This window comes from Sapajus apella, unplaced genomic scaffold, assembly GCF_009761245.1.
Source record: "Sapajus apella isolate SASKATOON/1434 unplaced genomic scaffold, GSC_monkey_1.0 scaffold33, whole genome shotgun sequence".
NCBI classification, from domain to species: Eukaryota; Metazoa; Chordata; class Mammalia; order Primates; family Cebidae; genus Sapajus; species Sapajus apella.
The window spans coordinates 22,630,814-22,654,433 of record NW_022436973.1 but is presented as its reverse complement, the minus strand read 5'-3'; the positions used below and the strand labels follow the sequence as shown (position 1 = coordinate 22,654,433).

Sequence of the window (23,620 nt, the reverse complement as noted above, 5' to 3'; positions counted from 1 at the left end):
TACCCAGGCTGGAGTGCAGTGGTGCAATCTTGGCTCACTGCAACCTCCACCACCTGGCTTCCAAGGATTCTTCTGTCTCAGCCTCCCAAGTAGCTGGGATTACAGGCACCTGCCACCATGCCTGGCTAAATTTTGTATTTTTATTAGAGATGGGGTTTCACCATGTGGCCCAGTCTGGTCTCGAATTCCTGACCTCAGGTGATCCACCCACCGCAGCCTCCCAAAGTGTTGGGATTACAGGTGTGAGCCACTCTGCCTGGCTGTAACATCTTGCATAGCTATACAACTTCATAATCAGCCTACTGATACTGATAATTAACCACTGATTTTCAGATTTCACCAGGTCTGCATGCATTCATTTGTGTGTGCCTATCTAATTAGTTCGATGCAAGTTTACTCTATGTGCAAAGTTGTGTAATCACAACTGTGGTCAAGACACAGAATACTTTTATCACAAGAATTTCATGTGTTATCCTTTAAAAAGTCTTTTATCGCCAGGCGCGGGGCTCACACCTGTAATCCCAGCACTTTGGGAGGCTGAATCACAAGGTCAAGAGATCGAGACCATCCTGGCTAACATGGTGAAAACCTGTCTCTACTAAAAATATAAAAAATTAGCCATGCATGGTGGCAGACGCCTGTAATCCCAGGCTGAGACAGGAGAATTGCTTGAACCCAGCAGGCAGAGGTTGCAGTTAGCCAAGATTGTGCCACTGCATCCAGCTTGGGCAATAGAGCAAGACTCCGTCTCAAAAAATAATAATAAAATAATTTTATCTTATAAATCCAAATACTGTACTTCCACAGAAGTCTTGAAATTTTTCATTCAGATAAGCCTTGACTGAAGACTCCAGTTAAGCTCACTGCCCACATTATAAGAAACAAACTTGAATGACATGTTTAGTCTTGGCATTCATGTCACATAAATAATATAACTATGCAGGAAAATGCAAAATTATATATAGGCTGGGCGTGGTGGCTCACGCCTGTAATCCCAGGACTTTGGGAGGCCAAGGTGGGCGAATCACTTGAGGTCAGGAGTTTGAGACTCGCCTGGCCAACATGGTAAAACCCAGTCTCTACTGAAAACACAAAAATTAGCTGGGTGTGATGGTGGGTGCCTGTTATCCCAGCTACCTCGGAGGCTGAGGCATGAGAATCACTTGAACTTAAGAGGTGGACATTACAGTGAGCCAAGATCGCACTCAGGCCTGCACTCCAGCCTGGGTGACAAAGCGAGACTCCATCTCAAAAAAAAAAAAAAAAAAGCATGTAGAAACAAAATGAACACAAAACTTACAGAAGTATTATGATCACACACTGGGCGTAGTGGCTCATGCCTATAATCCCAGCACTTCGGGAGGCCAAAGTGGGCGGACCACTTGAGGTTAAGAGTTTGAGATAAACATGGCCAACATAGTGAAACCCCATCTCTACTAAAAATACAAAAATTAGCCAGGCATGGTGGCACATGCCTGTAGTCCTAGCTACTCAGGAGGGTGAGGTGACAGAATCACTCGAATCTGGGAGGCAGAGGTTGCAGTGAGCTGGGATCACACCACTGCACTCCAGCCTGGGCTACAGAGCGAAGCTCTGTCTTTAAAAAAAAAAAGAAAAGAATTATGATAAAAATCTACATCTAGGAATATGCATACATAAAAAGTTTGATGGGTGATGGTGGACATGCAGAAATTTAAATATGCAATGTACTAGGGTAGTGGGATAAGCTGTTCTTTTTTTCCTTTTATGTATTTAAAGTTGATGTATGTCTGAGGTCTCAGGATGACAGCAAAGACTGAGATTTATGTTCAGAGTACTTTTTGCAGCTGCCAGTACTCGGGTTCAGAACGGGAAGTGCACGGGAAGGGCCAAGAAGGGATCCAAGAGTTAAGTTGCCAACTGTCTTGGTACACTCATAGCTAAGAAGTTTTCTAGAACATGGTACTTTTGGTGCTAAAACCAGGAAAGTCCTGGGCAAAATTGGAAGAGCTGGTTGCCCTGTCTGGAAGATTGTTGTCTGTGCTTGCTTGGAGCTTGAAGCAACCAAATAAACCTTTTGTTTTTGCTGTTGAGGTTTAGAACCTAGGGGCAGGGAAGTACAGAAGGATAATTTAGAAGAAAGTAAGGTGACCATGACACTTTCTGAACACCTCAGTATCCGGCTTCCTTCAGCCTACAAAGTTACCATAGCTGTGTTATACAATCTCATTTTGAGTCTCATAAAGATGTACTCAAAAGTAATTCGGGCAGACACATGTATTTTAAAAACTAGGCTCAAACAGGTTACAGAGGGAAAAAAAGAAGAAGAAAAGATTACCTGTCAAATAAGAGAAAAGCATTTCACCTCAAAGAGTGGGTGGAATACTAATGCACTGCGCAATTTCATAAATTGGGCACTTCAGCTTTTAAGGAAGTGCAATACTTCTTATAATTTCTAAATTGAGTTGCCTGTCCATCCATGAAAAAAGTTTGACTCATGTGCCTTTTTCTTAGAACTGGTTAAAATGAAAGACAGCTGTCCCAGCCCATTCTACATGGTTACACACCAGTGAGAGGTGTGCAAAAAAACCACAGCACAGGTGAGGGCCCCAAAGAAGCCTGCAGTTTTATAGCACATGGAGGCAAGTCACTCTCCAAGGGCTTAACATGTGCAAGGCACTGTGCTAGGCACAAGCAGACAGTTTTTACTATTTATTTTGAGATGGAGCTTCACTCTTGTTGCCCAGGTTGGAGTGCAATGGCGTGATCTTGGTGCACTGCAACCTCTGCCTCCCAAGTTCAAGCAATTCTCCTGCCTCAGCCTTCTGAGTAGGTGTGATTACAGGGACTCACTACCACACCCAACTAATTTTTTTGTATTCTTAATAGAGACAGGGTTTTACCATGTTGGCCAGGCTGGTCTTGAACTCCTGACCTCAGGTGATCCACCTACCTCGGCCTCCCAAAGTGCTAGGATTAAAGGGTGAGCCACTGCGCCAGCCTATGGGGTCTTGCTGTATCACCCAGGCTGGAGTGCAATGGCACAATCTTAACTCATTGCAACCTCCAACTCCCAGATTAAAGTGATTCTCCTGCCTCAGCCTCCTGAGTAGCTGGAATTACAGGCATGAACCACCATACCCAGCTAAATTTTGTATTTTTAGTAGAGACAGCATTTCACCATGTTGGCCAGGCTAGTCTTGAACTCGACCTTGTGATCTGTCCACCTCAGCCTCCCAAAGTGCTGGGACTACAGGCGTGAGCCATTGTGCCCGCCTCAGTTTTTACTTTTTTTTTTTTTTTTTTTTTGAGACAGGGTGTCACTCTGTTGCCCAGGCTGGAGTACAATGGTGCAATCTCGACTGACAGCAACCTCCACCTCCCAGGCTCAAGCGATTCTCCTGCCTCAACCTCCCAACTAGGTGGAATTACAGATGCACGCCACCACATTCAGCTAATTTTTTTTTTCTTTTTTGAGATGGAGTCTTGCTCTATCACCCAGGCTCCCAAACTGAAGTGCAATGGTGGGATCTCAGCTCACTGCAACCTCTGCCTCCCGGGTTCAAGCAATTCTCCTGTTTCAGCCTCCCCAGTAGCTGGGATTACAGGCACACACCACCACGCCTGGCAAATTTTTGTATTTTTAGCAGAGACGGATTTCACCATGTCGACCAGGCTGATCTCAAACTCCTAATCCCAAGTGATCTGTCCACCTCGGCCTCCCAGAGTGCTGGGATTACAGGTGTGACCCACCATGTCTGCTGAATCATCTGTATTTCTAAACACTCACAATGAACAGTTCATGAAAGAAATTTTAAAAACAATTCCATCTACAATAGCATAAAAAAGAATAAAATAATTAGGAATAAATTTAACATCTGGGTATAGTGGCTTACACCTGTAATCCCAGCACTTTGGGAGGCTGAGGTGGGAGGGTCACTTGAGGCCAGGAGTTTGAGACCGGCCCTGACAGCAGAGTGAGACTGCATCTCTACCAAAAAAAGAAAAATTAGCCAGCAATGGTGGAATATACGCGGAGTATCAGCTACTTGGGAGGCTGAGGCTGGAGCACTGCTTGAGTCCAGGATTTGAGGCTGCAGTGAACTATAATCACATCACTGCACTCCAGTCTAGGTGACAGAGTGAGACCCTTATTAAACAAAACAAATCAAAACAAAACAAAAAACTAAGATGTAAGATTTATACACTGAAAACTATAAAACATTGCTGAAAGAATTAAAAATCTAAATAAATTGAAAGATATACCATAATTATGGATGAGAAGACTTAATATTGTTAAGATGGCAACATTCTTCAAAGCAACAACAGATTCAATACTGTCCCTATCAAAAGCCCAATGGCTTTTCTTGCAGAAATGAACAAGCTGATCCTAAAATTCATACGGAAGTGCAAAGACCATGAGTAGCCAAAACAATATTGAAAAATAACAAAGTTGGAAGACTCATATTTCCCAATTGTGTGGTACTGGCCTAAGAACAGATGAATTGAATAGAAATGAAAATCCATAAATAACCCCCGGCATGTATGGTCAATTGATTTGACACAGATGCCAAAACAATTCAATGGGGAAAGAATATTCTCTTCAACAAATGATGCTGGGACAACTCGATATCCACACGCAAAAGAATGAAGTTGGACTGTTCCCTCGTGCTACATATAAAAATTAACTCAATGTAGATCAAAAACCTAAATACAAAGAGTTCAAACTATCAGAAGACATATGGGTCAATCTCCCTGACCTTGGATTTGGCAATGGTTTCTCAGATATGATACCAAAAGCACAAGCAACAAAAGAAAAATAATAAAGTGGACTTCCACAAAATTAAAAACAAAACGTGAAGACAACTCACAGAATGAGAGAAACTGTTTGCAAATCACACATATTGTATCTGTTCTCTATATTATGTTACTAATATATATATACGATCTGCTTGTTTGTGCTCTAATACAACCAAACCTGAAGCCCACTGGACTTCCTAATACAACACGCAGCATGTTTCCTTCCCATCTGAGCTACTTGCCATGAAAACCATTCTGCCTAAGCATCAGACTTGGGAACCACTGGCCCAACATGTGCTTATGAATTCTATTCTTCTAAGTCCAATTTTAAGAAGAAAATTATGAGGGTAGGGGGAGTTTACGCAAGACAAGTAGAAATGTGGAGGAGGGAGCTAAGAGAAATATATTAAGTTCACTAATTCTGAAATGGCTCTTTAAAGCAAGAAGAATCAGCAACTAAGGACAATCAACCACATCTAAACAAGAATAAGAATTTTAATTTTAGAGTACGTGAAAAGATGTGTTGGAGAAAAAAATCCTGAAATGTAAGTGAAGCTATGAGAATGTAAGTGAAGCTATGAGAGCATTTTTTTTTTTTTTTTTTTTTGGACAGGGTCTTACTCTGTCAACCAGGTGGGGGAGTGCAGTGACACAATCATGGCTCACTGGAGCCTCGACCTCCCAATAAGGTGATCCTCCCTCCTCAGCCTCCCAAGTAGCTGGGACTAAGGGTGTGCATCACCATGCCCAGCTAATTTTATTTTTAGTAGAGATGGAGGTTTGTCATGTTGCCGGTCTGGAACTCCGGGGTTCAAGAGATCAGCCTGCCTCAGCCTCCCAAAGTGCTAGGACTATAGACAAGTCACCACACTTGGCCTTTGCTTAGCCTTTTTTTTTTTTTTTGGTCAGGGTCTTGCTGTGTGACCCAGGCTAAAGTACAGGAGTGCCATCGCAGCTTACTGCAGCCTCAGCCTCCCAGGCTCGAGATCCTCTCACCCCAGGCTCCTAAGTAGCTAGGACTACTGGGGCACACCATCACCCATGACTAATTTCGCTTGTTTTTTGTAGAGGCAAGGTCTCACTATGTTGCCCAGACTGGTCTCGAACTCCTGGACTCAAGCTATCTTCTCACCTTGGCCTCCCAGAGTGCTGAGATAACAGGCGTGAGAGCCACCATATCCAGCATGAGATTCTTATTTTAAAATGAGGTATAGGCCAGGTATGGTGGCTCATGCCTGTAATCCCAACACTTTGCGAGGCCGAGGTAGGTGGGTCACTTGAGGTCAGGAGTGTGAGACCAGCCTGGACAACATGGTGAAACCCCATCTCTACCACAAAATAGAAAAATTAGCTGGGTGTCGTGGTCCACGCCTGTAGTTCCAGCTATTCTGGAGGATGAGGTGGGAGAATCCCTTAAACCTGGGAGGTGAAGGTCGCAGTGAGCCAAGATCACGCCACTGCACTCCAGCCTGGGCAACAGAGTAAGACTGTCTCAAAAAAAAAAAAGGCATGGTATATTAAAAACACTTTTTAAAAACTGGCTTTGGCCAGGAGTAGTGGCTCACGCCTATAATCCCAGTACTTTGGGAGGACAGGGTAGGCAGATTACTTGAGGCCAAGAGTTTGAAACCAGCCTGGCCAAGCTGGTGAAACCCCATCTCAACCAAAAATGCAAAAATAAACTGCACGTGGTGGTGGGTGCCTGTAATCCCAGCTACTCAGGTGGCTGAGGCAGAACTGCCTAAACCTGGGAGGCAAAGTTTGCAGTGAGCCGAGATCGCACCACTGCACTCCAACCTGGGCGACAGAGGGAGACTCCATCTCAATAAAAAGGCCTGGCGTGATGGCTCATGCCTGTAACACCAGCACTTTGGGAGGCCGAGGCAGGCAGATCACCTCAGGTCAGGAGTTAGAGACCAGCCTGGCCAACATGGAGAAAACCCATCTCTACTAAAAATACAAAAATTAGCCAGGCATGGTGGTGCACGTCTGTAGTCCCAGCTACTTGGGAGGCTGAGGCAGGAGAATTGCTTGAACCTGGGAGGCAGAGGTTGCTGCGAGTCGAGATCGTGCCACCACACTCAAGCCTGGGTGACAGAGTGAGACTCTGTCTCAAAAACAAAAACGAAACAACAACAACAAAAACTGACTTAAAAAATTAAATAAAGCCGGGCGCGGTGGCTCAAGCCTGTAATCCCAGCACTTTGGGAGGCCGAGGCGGGTGGATCACGAGGTCAAGAGATCAAGACCATCCTGGTCAACATGGTGAAACCCCGTCTCTACTAAAAATACAAAAAATTAGCTGGGCATGGTGGCACATGCCTGTAATCCCAGCTACTCAGGAGGCTGAGGCAGGAGAATTGCCTGAACCCAGGAGGCGGAGGTTGTGGCGAGCCGAGATCGCGCCATTGCACTCCAGCCTGGGTAACAAGAGCGAAACTCCGTCTCAAAAAAAAAAAAAAAAAAAAATTAAATAAAAATATATGTAAGTGGGGGGGATCTCCAGAAAAGAATAAAATTTTTAAAAATTGGCTTTATACAATGTCTGACTTTACTTTTAGTCTAAAAACTTTGTGACAGAAGGCTGGTAAACAGAAAATTCCAACAAGGACTTGACCATGGGACATATTAAGATGTTTATTACTTTTTTTATTACTAAGAGTAACATGTACAAATTTGCAACAATTTGTATAATCCAACTAGATTACAATTCACAGCAACATACACTAGCTCTAATCTGCCTTGGACACAGCTAAGCCTTCTCAATAGACTATTTTATTGCCAAACTTACATTCTGGCTTTTATAATCATTGTGCAACACCTGGTATAGTATACACCTGCAGCTTTGCCATAGAAATGCCCCTAAATGCCCTTCAGAGAGCAGAGGTGAATACTTTTTCATGGAGAAATGCCAACTTTTCTAAGCGAGTTCGTTTCAGTATTGGGAACCATTCCCAGTGGGATAATTCTACCACACGGTAGCCAAGCCGAACCAGCTGCCGTCTCTTCATGTTGTGCAGTCCAAGGAGATTCCTGGAGCCATAGGAGTATTGATTCCTGTTTGTAAACTGAATAGCCAGCTTCACTCTTGGGGTCTGCATGCAGGCTTGGGGGCATAGGCCAGCAATCTCCATGGCCCCTGGTTTATCTGCTACATCACAAAGGGAGCCCCCCAAAGGTACAGCTGCCTTATCCTTTAACTCCACGGGCAGCTGCCCAGGCTCCGACTCAGTTTTGTCCTGGGAATGTCCTCTTGCTTTCCCTTTTAGTAACTGATTCATCAAATCATCTGTAAGTCTGACTGCCATATGCTTAAGCCTTAATTTGGCTACATTTTCAGCTGGTGTGGCTTCTCTATTAAATGGTAATGGCTTTAGGTTAACATCAAGCTGGACCTCTATGTCAGAAGATCGGGTATGAGGCAAAATCATATGGTGCTTGATGTACTGGGGCCCCCCCAACATGGTGTCAAGTAAAGAGAGAGTTTCTAAGAATTCAGGCTTTGAATTCATATCCTTTCTTGCTAAATTCCACAGCAATTCAGACCCCTCTTGCTGAAGGTGAGCACTAAGACGATTGCCTCTGTAATCTGGACACTCAATGCCTACTGCACCATCGAGAGTATACAGTTCCTTAAGGAGGTCAAACTTAGTTCTCTCCTGTGCTAACCTGACAAACCCTGGACTGAGAGCATAATCAATGAACTCTACTGGAAAGTACTCCGAAAACGCCAGGCCCAGCAGGCAGGTGATCAGGTGTTCTGGGAACTGGCTGAATTCAGGCATCTTTCTGTGAATCTCATTTATCAGGCTGGAGTAAAATTCTTCTGCATTGGGTGGCTTATAATTCAGAGTTCCAAATGACCACAGTATCTTGGCAACATCTTTACTTCGACAGTGCACCACCCTAGGAGGCAAAGACGCAGCCACTGCATTCAGTACTCCTTCATCCAGGAAGCGTAAGGCCGAGCAGGCAAGAGTCAGGTGCATGACACCCTGAACTCCCAGGGAAGGAATTCGCTGAGGAGCAATCTCTCCAAACCGCTTCATGAAATTCATGTGGTCCACATGAGTGAAACGGAACATTTTAAGAATATTCACTAAGGCATGACTACCCAGATGCTGCATGTCAGCACAAGCCAAGTCTCCAAATTTCCGCATGACAAATTCAGAGAGACCAGTGTTCGATTTAAAGAACCCCAAACAGATGGTACCAACCTCCTCTAAATTGAGCAAATCTATATATTTAAGGATCAATGATTCCAATTTTTGCATTACGTCCTGGGATACCTGACGATTTTCACCTATAACATAAATTAAGTGAACTAGCTGGGACAAGGATATATCTTTCCAGTGCAAATTAAGATAACTAAAAAAAATTTGAAAAAACCGAGGTACTCTGTGGCCTAAGTACCTCCAGAGATCAGCCACCAAAAGAAGCTGATCCATGCTCATCTCCCATACCTGATGGCAACATTTGGTCTCATATACATCTAGCATTGAATGGGAATGAGGGATTCCTAAAATTACAAAAGCTTTCAAAATATTGATGAGATCTTGGGTATCAAAGAGCTCTATCTTCTTCACACACAGCTGGCAAAGCACAGCAAACCTGCTACTGCCCAGCAAGACAGAACGCTGCTCTGGAGGCAAAGAGCTCAGCTTACACAAATAATCTGCAATGACTTGAGCCTGGAGATGATCTTGATAAACTGTAACTTTGTGCAAAATTAGTTCACCTTCTGAAACAGACAGGGGCTGACAAGTCTCGGATGCGTTATAGCTGTGAAGACGGTATTCTGGTCTTAGCTGAAGAAAAACTCGGGTGTCTTCAAAGGAATCAAAAACTTCTACATCCTCTTCAACAACTCTCGTGGTCCTGGGTGAGCCCAGCTGCAATGTGCTGGCCTCAGAGGAAGAAGCCTTGCTGAATTCCAAACCTTGGTGGGCACTGCTGGTTGTGAAGATATTCCAAGAAGAGAAGGTGCCACAAACATTCTTAGCTTTCTTGGCAGAATGGCAGAGGTTTGTGTGCTCTGGAGAGTGCAGTCCCCCATGCTGTGTGCTGCTCACATTCCAATATGCCACACTTCGGGCTGCACAGGAGGCAAAAGGACTGCAAAATGCTCGGTATCCTAAAAGTTTTAGCAACTTAGGAGTAGCTGCCATTCTGGTGTCAGAAGTGATCTTTTTGGCAGTCAGAATACAGTCCTCACAGGTTTGACTAGGCAATTTCTTGTTTACATGGTGCTTGATTAGAGCTGGATGTGGAGGTGTTCCACAAAAACTGCCTGGAAATCTTCGGCATATCACAAGAGCCAGGGATCACAAATGACTGGGTCAGAATTGGTGCCAGATACTGAAAAAAGGGTAGATGAAGAATGAGTGGCTTCCACCTATAAGAGCACCCAAATTTACACATTATAAAAAATAGACTGAAACTACACTGCTGTCCACTCAAGTAAGTTTAATGCTAGTAAATACCCAAACCACATGACAACATGTATCAAGGATAAATTGTGTGCTCTACGTAAAGGCCTAGGAAAACTCCCAACCCAGGGTACCCCTGGGCAGTTCATAGACTGCTGCTCACCAGACTTTCTTCACTGTACAAGGCAAGTAGTAACAGCTAGAGAAGAGATGATGCTAACTAACCTTTGACAGGAAGAAGGAAGGCAGATTTCTAGAATGAAGGCTGAGAACAAAAGTGAGCAACTCATTCCACCTCTTTGATACCAAGGCATACAGGTCCTACCTGAAGAATAAGAATGTTTATAAAAACTGCTACGCTGATAGCACTACGTAAAAAGTGGGATCTGGTATAAGAGATAATTCGCAGGCTAGGTGTGGTGTCTTACACCTGCAATCCCAGCACTTTGGGAGGCCAAGGCAGGGAGATCACTTGAGGTCAGGAGTTCAAGACTAGCCTGGCCAACATGGTGAAACTCTGTCTCTTCTAAAAATACTAAAAATTAGCTGGGTGTGGTGGCACATACTTGTAATCCCAGCTACTCAGGAGGCTGAGGCAGAATTGCTTGAACCTGGGAGGCAGAGATTGTGGTGAGCCGAGACTGTACCACTGCACTCCAGCCTGGGCAGAAAAAAAAAAAAAAGCCAGGCACAGTGGCTCACACCTGTAATCCCAGCACTTTGGGAGGCTGAAGTGGGTGGATCACCTGAAGTCAGGAGTTCAAGACCAGCCTGACAAACATGGAGAAACCCCGTCTCTACCAAAAATACAAAATTAGCCAGGCATGGTGGTGCATGCCCGTAATCCCAGCTACTCGGGAGGCTGAGGCAGGAGAATTGCTTGAAACTGGGAGGAGGAGGCTGCAGTGAGCTGAGATCTGGCCATTGCACTCAGCCTAGGAAACAAGAGTAAAACTCTGTCTCAAAAAAAAAAAAAAAAAAAAAAAAGATTTAATTTGTTATATCCACAATAACCTCCCCGTTCTTACAGTGCAAAACTGTTAATTACAACCTGTCATTCTAATGCTGTTCTTGTACTTTTCTAGAAGATGCCTACTCTCCTCTCCAAGAAGCTTATAACAGAATTTGAGTCACTATTACAGAGTAGTCACAGCATAGTGGTGTAATTAGAAAGTATACTCAAAAACTCACTCATTTTGGTGAGAGAAAGCAGAAGGTAAAGGGTCTGCTCACTGTCACTTCACAGGTGGGAAGCAAGGAGTACCTCAAAGCTGGGCTCAGGGTTCAGGGAACATCAATTGATGCAACTGCCCTGCTGACATCTGGAGGAGGCAGCTTAGCAATGCTTCCAGTGAGTCAGGTGTTGATTACTTCTTTATTCTGCCTGTGAGCAGTACAATGCCCATTTTTCTCCCATGGCAGAAACCATGAGAGACTATGAAGTTGACTCTGCTGTACTCTCACTTTCCTTAATGCTTATTCTTTCTCTTTCCACTTAAGTGCCAAAGCCTAACAAGCAAGACCCAAGGAAACCTGAGTTGTCAACTGATGGATCAGACAGGGCTGTTGCTGCAGAAAACTCCATGAAAGTTCCAAGGGTGCCAGAATGATTTTCTGAAATGCCTGCCCAACTCTGCTGTCAGCCACTTTCTTCCAGAGCCCATAGCCCATGAACCAAAGGACAGCAGGGCAGGCCAGTGTTCTGTTCCAGGAGCCCAGCTACACAGGCTTCTCTGGATGGCAGGAACATATGTTTGAATTTCTGTGTGAATCAGAGCAGAATTCTCCCACACTAAATTTTTATACACTTGGTTCTTTACTGTGGCTTGTGGACCATTCTTTTTTGTTTTTCTTTTTTGAGACAATCTCACTCTGTCACCCAGGTTAGAGCTGCATGATAACTGCAGCTTTGACCTCCCAGATTCAAGCAATCCTCCCACTTCAGCCTCAGCCTCCTGAGAGAGAGAGAGAGAGAGAGAGAGAGAGAGAGAGAGAGAGAGAGAGAGAGTGAGAGAGTGTGTGTATGTAGATGGAGTCTCACTGTGTTGCCCAGGCTGGTCTCGAACTCCTGGGCTCAAGTGATCCTCCTACCTTGGCCTCCTGAAGTGCTAGCATTACAGGCGTCAGCCACTGTGCCTGACCACCTGTGGGCCATTCTGCCCATCAAATCTATGGTTCAGATCAAGGGTCATCAAACTATGTTCTGGATCCCAAATCCAGCTCTTCACATGTTTTTGTAAACAAGGCTTTTTCAGAACATAGCTAGGCCATTCACTATATATTGTCTATTTCTGCTTTCCTGCTACAAGAGCAGAACTGTGTAACTGGCAGATTGTATGGCCTGAAAAGCATTTTTAGTGTCTGATCCATTACATAAAAAGCTTGCTGATCTCTGCTACATATTACTATTTCTATAAATGCAGATGGCCAGCTTTTTAAAAATTAGAAAAACATGGCCAAGTGCAGTGGCTCACACCTGTAATCCCAACACTCTGGGAGGCTGAGGTGGAAGGACTGCTTGAGGCCAGGAGTTTGAGACCAGCCTGAACAACACAGCAAGATTGTCTCTACAAAAAAAAAAAAAATTAAAATTTTTTAAACCATAGAAAAATAGTACTAAAATAAGTTTTTTCTTTAATATCTAGATGATAATTGAAGATTATATTCCTCAAAATAGTCATTAGGAAACTCAATTAATACTGCAGCACAAGAAAGGTGGAAACAGACAGCAGGATGGCCAGGTGCAGTGGTTCATGCCTGTAATTCCAGCACTTTGGGAAGCTAAGGCAGGCAGATCACTTGAGGTCAAAAGTTCGAGACCATCCAGGCCAACATGGCAAAACCCCATCTCTATTAAAAATACAAAAACCAGCCAGGTGGGGTGGCACAAGCCTGTAATCCCAGCTACTTGGGGGGCTGAGGCACAAGAGTCACTTGAACCTGGGAGGCAGAGGTTGCAGTGAGGCAAGATGGTGCCACTGCACTCCAGCCTGGGCAACAGAGACTCTGTCTCAAAAAAAGAAAAACAGAGATAGCAGGTAATAGAACTCTCCAGTTGACAGAACGGGGCTTTTAAGAAGACCTACTCTCGAATTTGGAATTTAATTTAATCCACCACAATGTGCAACTAAAGCCATACATCCTTCAAATCTGTAGTCTTCATCTCATTTTAGGAAGTAGATCCTGGCCAGGCACGGTGGCTCACACAGATCACTTGAGGTCAGGAGTTCAAGATCAGCCTAGCCAACATAATGAAGCCCTGTGTCTACTAAAAATACAAAAATTAATGGCCAGGTGTGGTGGCTCACAACTGTAATGCCAGCACTTTGGGAGGTTGAGGTAGGTGGAGCACCTGAGGTCGGGAGTTTGAGACCAGCCTGGCCAACATGGCGAAACCCTGTCTCTACTAAAAATACAAAAATTAGCCAGGTGTGGTGGTGCATGCCTGTAATCCAAGCTATTTGGGAGGCTGACGTGGGAGAATGGCTTGAACCCAGGAGGCGGAGGTTGCAGTGAACCAAGATCGAGCCATTGCAGTCCAGCCTGGGTAACAGGGCAAGGCTCTGTCTCAAAAAAAAAAAAAAAAAAAAAAAAAAGCCTGCAAATATAAGAAGGGGAAAAAGACAGCCCTCTACTAAAAAGGCTAATGCCCTTTTTGGCCTTAGCCCACCTGCACCCAGGTGAATAAAAAAATAAAAATTAGCTGGGCGTGGTGGTGCACCTGTAATCCCAGCTACTCAGGAGGCTGAGGCAAGAGAATCACTTGAACCCAGGTGGCAGAGGTTCCCAGGAACCGAGATTGCACCACTGCATTGTACCCTGGGCAAAAGAGCAAGGCTGTCTCAAAAAAAAAACAACCAAGAAAGTAGATCCTAAAAAATAGCTTTAAAGGCCCCATTTTTTACAAAAGTCCTACACTAACGCAAAAAAAACTAAAAATGTCTGTCCAGAAGAAGGCTGGTTTATAGGATAAATATGTGGCAGGCATCAACATGAGAAAGTACACACAAATATTCAGTGGAACAAATAGCACATAAACAAGAATTAACAAATATCTCTATAAATGATGTTAATTTTAAAACTACATTAAATAATTAAAATTGCTTCAATTAATTCTACCTAAGAGTACTTAATGAAATTACTGTACGTGGTCCAGAAATAAAAGAACCATCTCCTAGAACATCAGTGTTTGGTGTAGCTCCAGTGTTTTGAATTCATGCAACTCTTTTTGATTTGTAAAAATAAAGGCTAAGATCCAAGATGGAAATATCAAGAGCTATGGCTGCCTGCTCTGTGCCAAGGCTTGGAGCGTTGTAAAAGCTGCTTTATCTGCCTTAGTTCCCATCCTTATAATATCTCTGTAATGTAAGTTTATTTTCCCCATATTATTAATGGGAAAGAGACCACAAGATTAAGAAACCTGCCAAAGTTATACAGCTAAGAGACTGAGTGTAGCCAAATATTAAAGACTGTCTGACTCCCAAGCCCACAATATTGGTGTACTAGGGAGACAAGAATGGGTGTCAGGAAACACAGGTTCAGGGGACAGTAGGGGGTGGGATGGCTGAACAATCTGTGGTCTTCTAGGGTACCAAGGTGCCTGGATCCAGGTGCCTCTAGGGAGCTGGAGGGTTAGAACTAGGTGAGCTTGAAAGTTCTTTCCACCACTAACAGTCTAGGATTCTAACTATCACTATGGTTTATACTGCAGGTTGAGTATCCCTTGTGCAAAATGCTTGAGACCAGAAGTGTTCCAGATTTTAAATTTTTTCAGTTTTTGGACTATGTGTTGTATACTTACCAGTTGAGCATCCCAAATTCAAAATTCAAAATTCTGAAATACTCCAGTGATTTTTTTTTCCTTTGAGTATCACATTGGTGCTCAAAAAGTTTCAGATTTTGGAGCATTTTGGATTTTGGAGTTCCAGGTTTGGAATGCTCAACCTGTACTTTACAAAAGAAGAAAGAGAAGACCTCAAAGGCTGAAATCTACATGAAGGAAAGAGTTGGCGGGATGCTCCAGGATCCAAGTAAAGAGAGCTACCACAATTGAAGACCTGAAAGCTGGCAGTAGAGATATGGGATTCAGAAACCAGGGTTCAATACAGAGAAACAAAGGTAAACTCCAGGAAAAAGATGAAGGCAGATCCCAGGACAGAAGCTGTGAGCAGACATAAAGAGCAACTAGCTCATGCTGGAAGACACAGACAGTACCCAAGAGAGGAGAATCATACTTCTACTGGATAATCTGGGCACGAACAAGAGATGAGATACAAAGCCATGCTAATAACAACAGTAACAAAAATTATTAATGCCAGGGAAGACAAAAAAGTTATACAAGATAGACTATGTCATCATAGGCATGATGTAGTGGCTCATTCCTGTAATTCCAGTACTTTCAGAGGCCAAGGTGAGAAGATCACTTGAGGCCAGGAGTTTGAGACCAGTCTGGGCAATGTAGTGAGATCCTCCACCTCTATAGAGTATTTAGAAATTAGCCAGGCCTAGTGGCACACACCTTTGGTCCTAGCTACTCAGGAAGCTGAAGTGGGAAGGTCGCTTGAGCCCAAAAAGTTAAGGCTGTAGTGAGCTGTGATCCTGCCATGGCACTCCAGCCCGGGTGACAGAGAGAGACCCTGTCTCAAAAAATAAAGAAAGAAAGAGAATGTTATCATATTATACTCCCTATTCAGTTGAGAATAATACTAACACAATTTTAATAACATAAATCTTGGTATAAACCTAACCAAAAATTATGAGCAAACCTATATTGGGAAGATAAAAGTGAGAGGAGGAGGGGTAGGGGGAGATTCATGATACAAGAGACTTAGAGCCCCATAATAAAAAAGTATAATTGGCCCAGTGTGGTGGCTTACAACTGTAATCCCAGTATTTTGGGAGGCTGAGGCAGGAGGGTCACTTGAGGCCAGGAGTTTGAAACCAGCCTGGGGAACACAGCAAGACTCTGTCTCTATAAAAAATAAAGAAAACAGGCTGGGCGCAGTGGCTAATGCCTGTAATCCCAGCACTTCGGGAGGCCAAGGTGGGCAGATCACAAGGTCAAGAAATTGAGACCACCCTGGCCAACATGGTGAAACCTGACTCCACTAAAAATGCAAAAATTAGCTAGGCATGGTGGCACCCACCTGTAGTCCCAGCTACTCAAGAGGCAGGAGGATCCCTTGAACCCGGGAGGTGAAGGTTGCAGTGACCCAAGATCACGCCACTGCACTGGAGACCGAGCAAGACTGTCTCAAAAAAAACATAAAATAAAATAAAAATAAAACAGTCAGGAATAGTGGGATACACCTACAGTCCTGGCTACTCAAAAGGCAGAGGTGGGAGGATAGCCTGAGCCAGGAATTCAAGGTTGCAGTGAGCTTTGATCATGCCACTGCACTCCAGCCTGGGCAACAGAGCAAGACCCTCCCTCTAAAAAAAAATAGAATAAAGAAGAAAGAAAGAAAGAAATCAAGAAACAGTAACACAAAGGTGTTATTTAGAAATACAGTGATGGCCGGCTAGGCACGGTGGTTCACTCCTGTAATCCCAGAACTTTGGGGGGGTGAGGCAGGTGGATCACGAGGTTGGGAGTTCAAGACCAGCCTGGCCAACATGGTGAAACCCTGTCTCTACTAAAAATACACAAATTAGCCGGGCGTGGTGGTGCCTGCCTGTAATCCCAGCTACTCAGGTGGCTGAGGTAGAAGAATTGCTGGAACCCAGGAGACAGAGGTTGCAGTGAGCCGAGATCATGCCACTGCACTCCAGCCTGGGTGACAGAGCAAGACTCCATCTCAAAAAATAAAAAGAAAAAAGAAATATAGTGATGGCCAGGAGTAGTGGCAGCTCACATCTATAATCCCAGCACTTTGGGAAACTGAGGTGGGCAGACTGCTTGAGGCCAGGAGTTCTAGGCCAGCCTGGCCAACATGGTGAAACCCTGTCTCTACTAAAAACACAAAAATCAGGCTAGGCACAGCGGCTTATGTCTGTAATCCCAGCACTTTGGGAGGCTAAGGCAGAAAGATCATCTGAGGTCAGGAGTTCAAGACCAGCCTGGCCAACATGGTGAAACCCTGTCTCCACTAAAAATATAAAAATTAGCCAGTCATGGTGGCACGTGCCTATAATCCCACCTACTAGAGAGGCTGAGGCAGAAGAATCGTTTGAACCTGGGTGACGGAAGTTGCAGTGAGCCAAAATCATGCCACCGTACTCCAGCCTGAGTGGCAGAGTGAGAACCTGTCTCAAAAATAAATAAATAGAAATTTAAAAAAAGAAAAAACAAAAAAACAAAAACAAAAAACTCTGCCATCCCAAAAAATAAATAAGTAAAAATTAAGCAGGTGTGGTGGTGCATGCCTGTAATTCCAGCTACTGAAAAAACTGAGGCAGGAGAATTGTTTGAACCCAAGCAGTAGAGGTTACAGTGAGCCAAGGCCATGCCACTGCACTCCAGAGCAAGTCTCTGTCTCAAAAAAAATTAAAAAATTAAAAAAAGGAAAAAGAAATACAGTAATTAACAGCAAAAGAAATAGTTAAGTAGTTAAAAGTACTTCCGGGGAGTAAAAACGGTACCAAAAAAGGGAGAAAACCTGGCCGGACCCAGTGGCTCATATCTGTAATTCCAGCACTTTGGGAGGCCAAGGCAGGTGGATCACCTGAAGTCAGGAATTCAAAAGCAGCCTGGCCAACATGGCAAAACCCCGTCTCTACTAAAAATACAAAAAATTAGCCAGGTGTGGTGGTGGGTGCCTGTAATTCCAGCTACTTGGGAGGCTGAGGCAGGAGAATCTCTTGAACCTGGGAGGCAGGGGTTGCAGTCAGCTGAGGTTGCCACTGCACTTCAGCCTGGTGACAGAGCAAGACTCTGTCTCAAAAAAAAAAAAAAAGGAAGAGGACAGGAAACTAATATTTAGTGTTGCAAGCTCTATTGAACTATTTGACTGCTTAAACCATGTACATGTACAATTTTGACAAAAATTAAATTTACAAAATGCATGTATTATCAGGATATTATGGTATTGTTCGAGATAATAAATGAAGTAACTTAATACACAAGGAAAATATTGAAGTTATTTCTAGTGAAAGCACTTTCTACTATCTGTAGAACTTCTTTAAAGATGTTCAATAATAGAAATGATAACAAAATAAGGAAACTTAGAGGCATGAAGGGACAACCTACATATGGTAAACAATGGCTACTTATTTTTTTCATCATGCAACATTTACAGTAACTCTACAGAAACCATATCTACATATATATGTCTGAAACTGAGCCATTTCAGTAGTTGGTCTTGAGTACTATGGAAAAGGAAAGAGAAACAAGGAAGATACAGAAGCAGCAGAGAAGAACAGTGGGGAGAAAAGACACTACAAGGAAGAAGCAGTCAGGATGTGATGACCAGATAGTGAAAACACACCTGAAAGGGTTAGTTCCTCACTCAAGGACTCCCAGAGAATCCATAAGAAAGCTAAAAAAGAGAACACTATGATATGCTCAGTGTTAAATTAAAACTTTTTCCTTTTTTTTTTTTTTGGAGACAGAGTATTCCTCTGTTGCCCAGGCTGGAGCGCAGTGGCGTGATTTCAGCTCACTGCAACCTCTGCCTCCCTGGTTTAAGTAATTCTCCTTCCTCAGCTTCCCAAGTACCTCAGAGTATAGGCACATGCCAACATACTTAGCTAATTTTTTTTTTTTTTTTTTTTTTGGTAGAGACAGGGTTTAGCCATGTTGGCCAGACTGGTCTCAAACTCCTGGCCTCAAGTGATCTACCTGCCTCAGCCTCCCAAAGTACTGAGATTACAGGCATGAGCCACCACACCCAACTTTTTAAAATAAAGGTTCAAAGATACCTGATATGATTTCACAAAGCTCTTACCTTTCTCCCTTCCACATACAGGTCTAAGCAAGGCCAAATAGCTTCATTTTAAACTAGAGTCCAGAAGTTAGAGGAGCGGGGCCAGGCAAAGGAAGGCAGCTATGCTAACTGTAGGCTGAGTATATAATACCTTAAAACACATATAATTTACCAATTACCAGATCTGATCCCTCAATTCTAACACTTTTCCTTTCTATGTCCCAATAAAATTGCCACAAATAAATGAACACTCAAACCCTATTCGTGTCTCAACAAATAATTTGCCGTTGAGCAACTCTGAGAATTTAAAAAACAGCTGGCGCAGTGGCTCATGCCTGTAATCCCAGCACTCTAGGAGACCAAGGTGGGCTGATCATGAGGTCAAGAGACGGCGACCATGCTGGCCAACATAGTGAAACCCCATCTCTACTAAAAATACAAAAATTAGCTGGGCGTGGTGGGATGTGCCTGCAGTTCTAGCTACTCAGGAGGCTGAGACAGGAGAATTGCTTGAACCTTGGAGGCAGACATTGCAGTGAGCCAAGATTGTGCCACTGCACTCCAGCCTGGTGACAGAACGAGAATTTGTCTCAAAAAACAAAAAAGCAAAAAACTGGCCAGGCAGGGTGGCTCATGACCGTAATCCCACCACTTTGGGAGGCCAAGGCGGGTGGATCACTTGAGGCCAAGAGTTTGAGACTAGTCTGGGCAACATGGCAAGACCCTGTCTCTACCCGGAAAAAAAATGGCAAAAAAAAATGAACTTTCTCTAGGCGCTGAGGTCTCCTGCTGAAAATCTACAAAACTTCAGAGTCCCTACTGAGGGCTTAGAGACTGACAGTAAGGACTCTTAGCTGTTAATGTGGATGTTAACTGGGCTAGACTCTTTTGTGTTTCTGTTTCCATATGAGAGCAGAGCCTATGAGAGAGGAGTCTACCAGTACAGTACTGCAAAGGTGAAGCACTAGCACAAAGGTGTTTAGGTCAAGTGTCACTCGCAAGTCTAAGCCAAACTAAAATTATTAAGTCTAGCAATCCATTCCTTCCTCCTTGTTCTAGATTCCATGTTTACAGGAGAAAAAATAGCGTATCACAATTTGTGAAACTTTTTCAGCTATACTGCCCGCCCCCTTCTCTTCTAAGACTCTGCTATTCCTCTATCAGAATGGCAAGAAGGATATGGATGGATATAGTATGACTAAGCCCTATAGATGATTCTGTTAGAGCTACTGCTTTTAAAGGGTTTAATAAAACCCTGTCTTTAGAAAACCTCTCCATGTAGCAACAGGGAGTAAACACTCATGTCCTCTCAGCTCATCTAAATGGGACTTCTAGAGAAATTATAAAATCCATTATAAAATCCTGGATTTTATAATGCCTCTCAGCAGGTAAAGAGAGGCAGCTGCATGGCCCTGTAACTGATAGCTCAACAAACACTGGGTTTTATCTGCTTTTACAATTTGCAAGGCTGTATAGTACAGTATTTCAGACAAGCAAAGAAGGAATTTCAGAATCCTTTTGTTTTTTTCAGACAGGGTCTCGCTCTGTTGATCAGTCTGGAGCCCAGTGGTGCAATTTCAGCTCAGGGCATCTTCCACCACCCCCACCCCCTACTGAGGATCGCTCAAGGATAACAAACAATCCTCCCACCTCAGCTTCCCGAGTGGCTTGGATGCTGCCACCACGCCTGGCTAAATTTTGGTTTCTTGTTTTGTTTTTTTGTAGAGACAGAGTTTCCCAATGTTGCCCAGGTTGGTCTTGAACTCCTGGGCTCAAGCAATCTTCCCACTTCAGGTTCTCAAAGTGCTGGCATTACAGACATGAGCCACTGCACCTGACCTTGGAATTCTTTTATATCAAAGTTAACTTATTCATACATGATGAATGCAAGGCCTTATTAGGGACTAGCAAAATAAACCAAAGGATGGGAAAGAAAATCATACTGACTAATAAACATCAGACCTGTGTGACTGCCAAAAGCCTCACTTTTTCAGTTCTGTTATGCAACACAGACTCTTCGGATTTTATTTTAGTTTACCAGGCAGTAACAAAATCATCCGAGGACTTGCCCAAGATCATTCAAGATCATTCCAGAATCTAGTTCTGGAAAGGTGGCCATTCTTACTACTCACAAAGTAGAAAAAATGTGAATTAAGATTCCAGCAGCAACAAATGACTGGAGCACAAAACGTCAGCCACAGTTGGTGCTAAGCAGCTGGCTATCAGCTCCACTGGATGAAGCACTGTCCAACGGTCTGATCAGTGAAGCACCACCCGAAGAGACTGATGAACATATTTGATATAAGGGGACCCAAAGTTCCCTGAACCAAGACAGAAGAGCTGTGTCATGGTTTGCAAAGAAAGAGAAAGAGTAACTATTCTTACTCATGGAGAGAAAAAAAGGGGAGAAGGCCATGAATACTACCCTTAGAAACTGCTAAAAATGGGGGGAGGGAGGCGGAAGTATATATCCTATCATACTGATGTTTACTGAAGACTCCGCATCCCAAGTACTAAGCAAAATATTGCAGGGCCTTGCTACTCAGTGAGTGGTCTGCGGGTCAGAAGCTTCAGCCTCGTCTGGAAGCTGGTCAGGAACACAAGTATCTCAGGACCCACGCCAGACCTACAGAATCAGAATCTCTAAGCGATTCGCGGGCACATCAAAGCGTGATGAGAGGCACGGCAGAATATCTCACTACATTCTCATGACAGCACCGTGAGACAAGTACTGTTACGATCTCCATTTCAGAGGAAAAATCAAGGGCTAGATAAGCCCCTTGCCAAAGGTCACAAAAGTCAGGAGCGGCGAGAATCACTGAAGTTCTCACCACAGCCAGGCCTGCAAGAGGTACTCGCAACCCCGGCCAAGAAGCGCTGAACAAGGCCTCGGTGCACGCCAGCTCTGTGCCGGCCGGCAGGGCAAGAGGCACAGGCCAAGGCCCAGGCCGGTCGTGAGCGCAGGAGGCGGCCGCCGCGACCTCTTGCCCGGCCGCCGCCACTCACCTGATCCTCTTGAAGGTAGGCGCCGCAACAACAAACCCGGGACTCCGTGAGTTGCGGCAACACGAACGCTCCTACAGCAACTCTTCCCTCACAGCCTCACTTCCGGCCAACTGTCCGCTACTTCCGCCTGCGGCGCGAGTGACGGGTGCGGCTGAGGCTCAAAAGACTCTGTCAGCGTTTTCCAAGGACAGTTTCCGCTGGAGGACGTTGTTCAGGAGATTGGGGAAGTCTAGGACCTGCAGAGGGAAAACACCTTCCTGGATGCATCACTTTGAAAGTCATTCAGTAGCTTAGACCCAGCGCGGTGGCTCGCACCTGTAATCCCAGCACTTGGGAGGCCAAGGTGGGCGAATCAACTGAGGTCGGGATTTCGAGACTAGCCTGGCCAACACGGCGAAACTCTGTCTCTACTAAAAATACGAAGATTAGCCAGGCATGGTGGCGCACTCCTATAATCCAGTTCTTCAGGAGGTCGAGGCAGTAGAATCACTTAAACCCGGGAGGTGGAGGTTGCAGTCAGCCGAGATCGTGCCACTGCACTCCAGCCTCGGCAACAGAGCAAGACTCCATCTTCAGGAAAAAAAAAAAAGCAGCTTAGACACAGGTTCAAATCTGAGGATCACCACTCAGGGTTTTATGGCCTTGGGAAGTAACAAAAATTCATTATATTATTATTATTATTATTATTATTATTTTCATAGAGACAGGGGGTGGCAGTGTTTTCCTATGTTTCCCAGGCTGGTTTCAAACTCCTGGGCTCATGCAATATTCCTGCCTCAGCCTCCCAAAGTGCTGGGATTACAGGTATGAGCCACTGTACCCAGCTCACATAAATTCTCTAAGCCCACATAAATTCTCTAAGCCTGTACAGTGAGAAAAACAATGCATGTATTTATTTATTTATTTTTTATTTATTTTGAGACAGAGTCTTGCTCCATTGCCCAGTTTGGAGTGCAATGGTGCAATCGTGGTTCACTGCAGCCTCAACCTCCTGGGTTCAAGTGATTCTCCTGCCTCAGCCTCCTGAGTAGCTAAGACCACAGGCCTGCACCACCACACCTGGCTAATTTTAACAATGCATTGGCCAGGCGAGGTGGCTCATACCTGTAATCCCAGGTGTTCCAGACCAGCCTGGCCAATGTGGTGAAACCTCATCTCTACTAAAAATACCAAAAAAATTAGCTGGGCGTGTTGGCGGGCACCTGTAACCCCCAGCTACTCAGTAGGCTGAGGCAGGAGAATCACTTGAACACAGGAGGGGGAGGTTGCAGTGAGCTGAGATTGCACCACTGCACTTCAGCCCGGGTGACAGTGAGACTTCATCTTTAAAAAAAAATGCATTTGTAATAGAGATGTATCTGTAAAGTGCTCTCAGGAAGAGAGCTAGTGACATGATGGATAGATGAGCCTGCTAAGAAGAATGGATGTTGAGCTGGAACTTAGGGAGGCCAGAGCTATGGAGCATGAGCCAGGGCAATCCTCCACCTCCCTAAGAAGGAGGGCTAAGTTGGCCGGGCGCGGTGGCTCAAGCCTGTAATCCCA

General features: G+C 44.4%; 2 protein-coding genes across 5 annotated transcripts in view; both read right to left on the bottom strand.

The window, feature by feature from the left end:
* UBOX5 (U-box domain containing 5) overlaps nucleotides 1-22,195 on the bottom strand; it is a 51,465-nt gene extending 29,270 nt beyond the window's left edge. For all 3 annotated transcript variants that reach the window (XM_032295579.1, XM_032295581.1, XM_032295582.1), the window contains exon 1: nucleotides 22,079-22,195. The gene's annotated coding sequence lies outside the window, so the exon portion shown is untranslated. The remainder of the gene's footprint in view (nucleotides 1-22,078) is intronic.
* FASTKD5 (FAST kinase domains 5) lies at nucleotides 7,392-22,199 on the bottom strand. Of its 2 annotated transcripts, XM_032295577.1 has the most exons (3): nucleotides 22,079-22,161; nucleotides 15,010-15,152; nucleotides 7,392-10,137 (listed from the first exon to the last, which is right to left on the bottom strand). In XM_032295577.1, exon 3 carries the CDS (start codon nucleotides 9,945-9,947, stop codon nucleotides 7,653-7,655), a length of 2,295 nt encoding a protein of 764 aa, XP_032151468.1. In that variant the 5' UTR covers nucleotides 9,948-10,137; nucleotides 15,010-15,152; nucleotides 22,079-22,161; the 3' UTR covers nucleotides 7,392-7,652. The 2 variants fall into 2 exon arrangements, with proteins under 2 accessions (XP_032151468.1, XP_032151467.1); XM_032295576.1 differs by lacking the exon at nucleotides 15,010-15,152 and having other exon boundaries at nucleotides 22,079-22,199.
* Nucleotides 22,200-23,620: the final 1,421 nt, after the last annotated feature.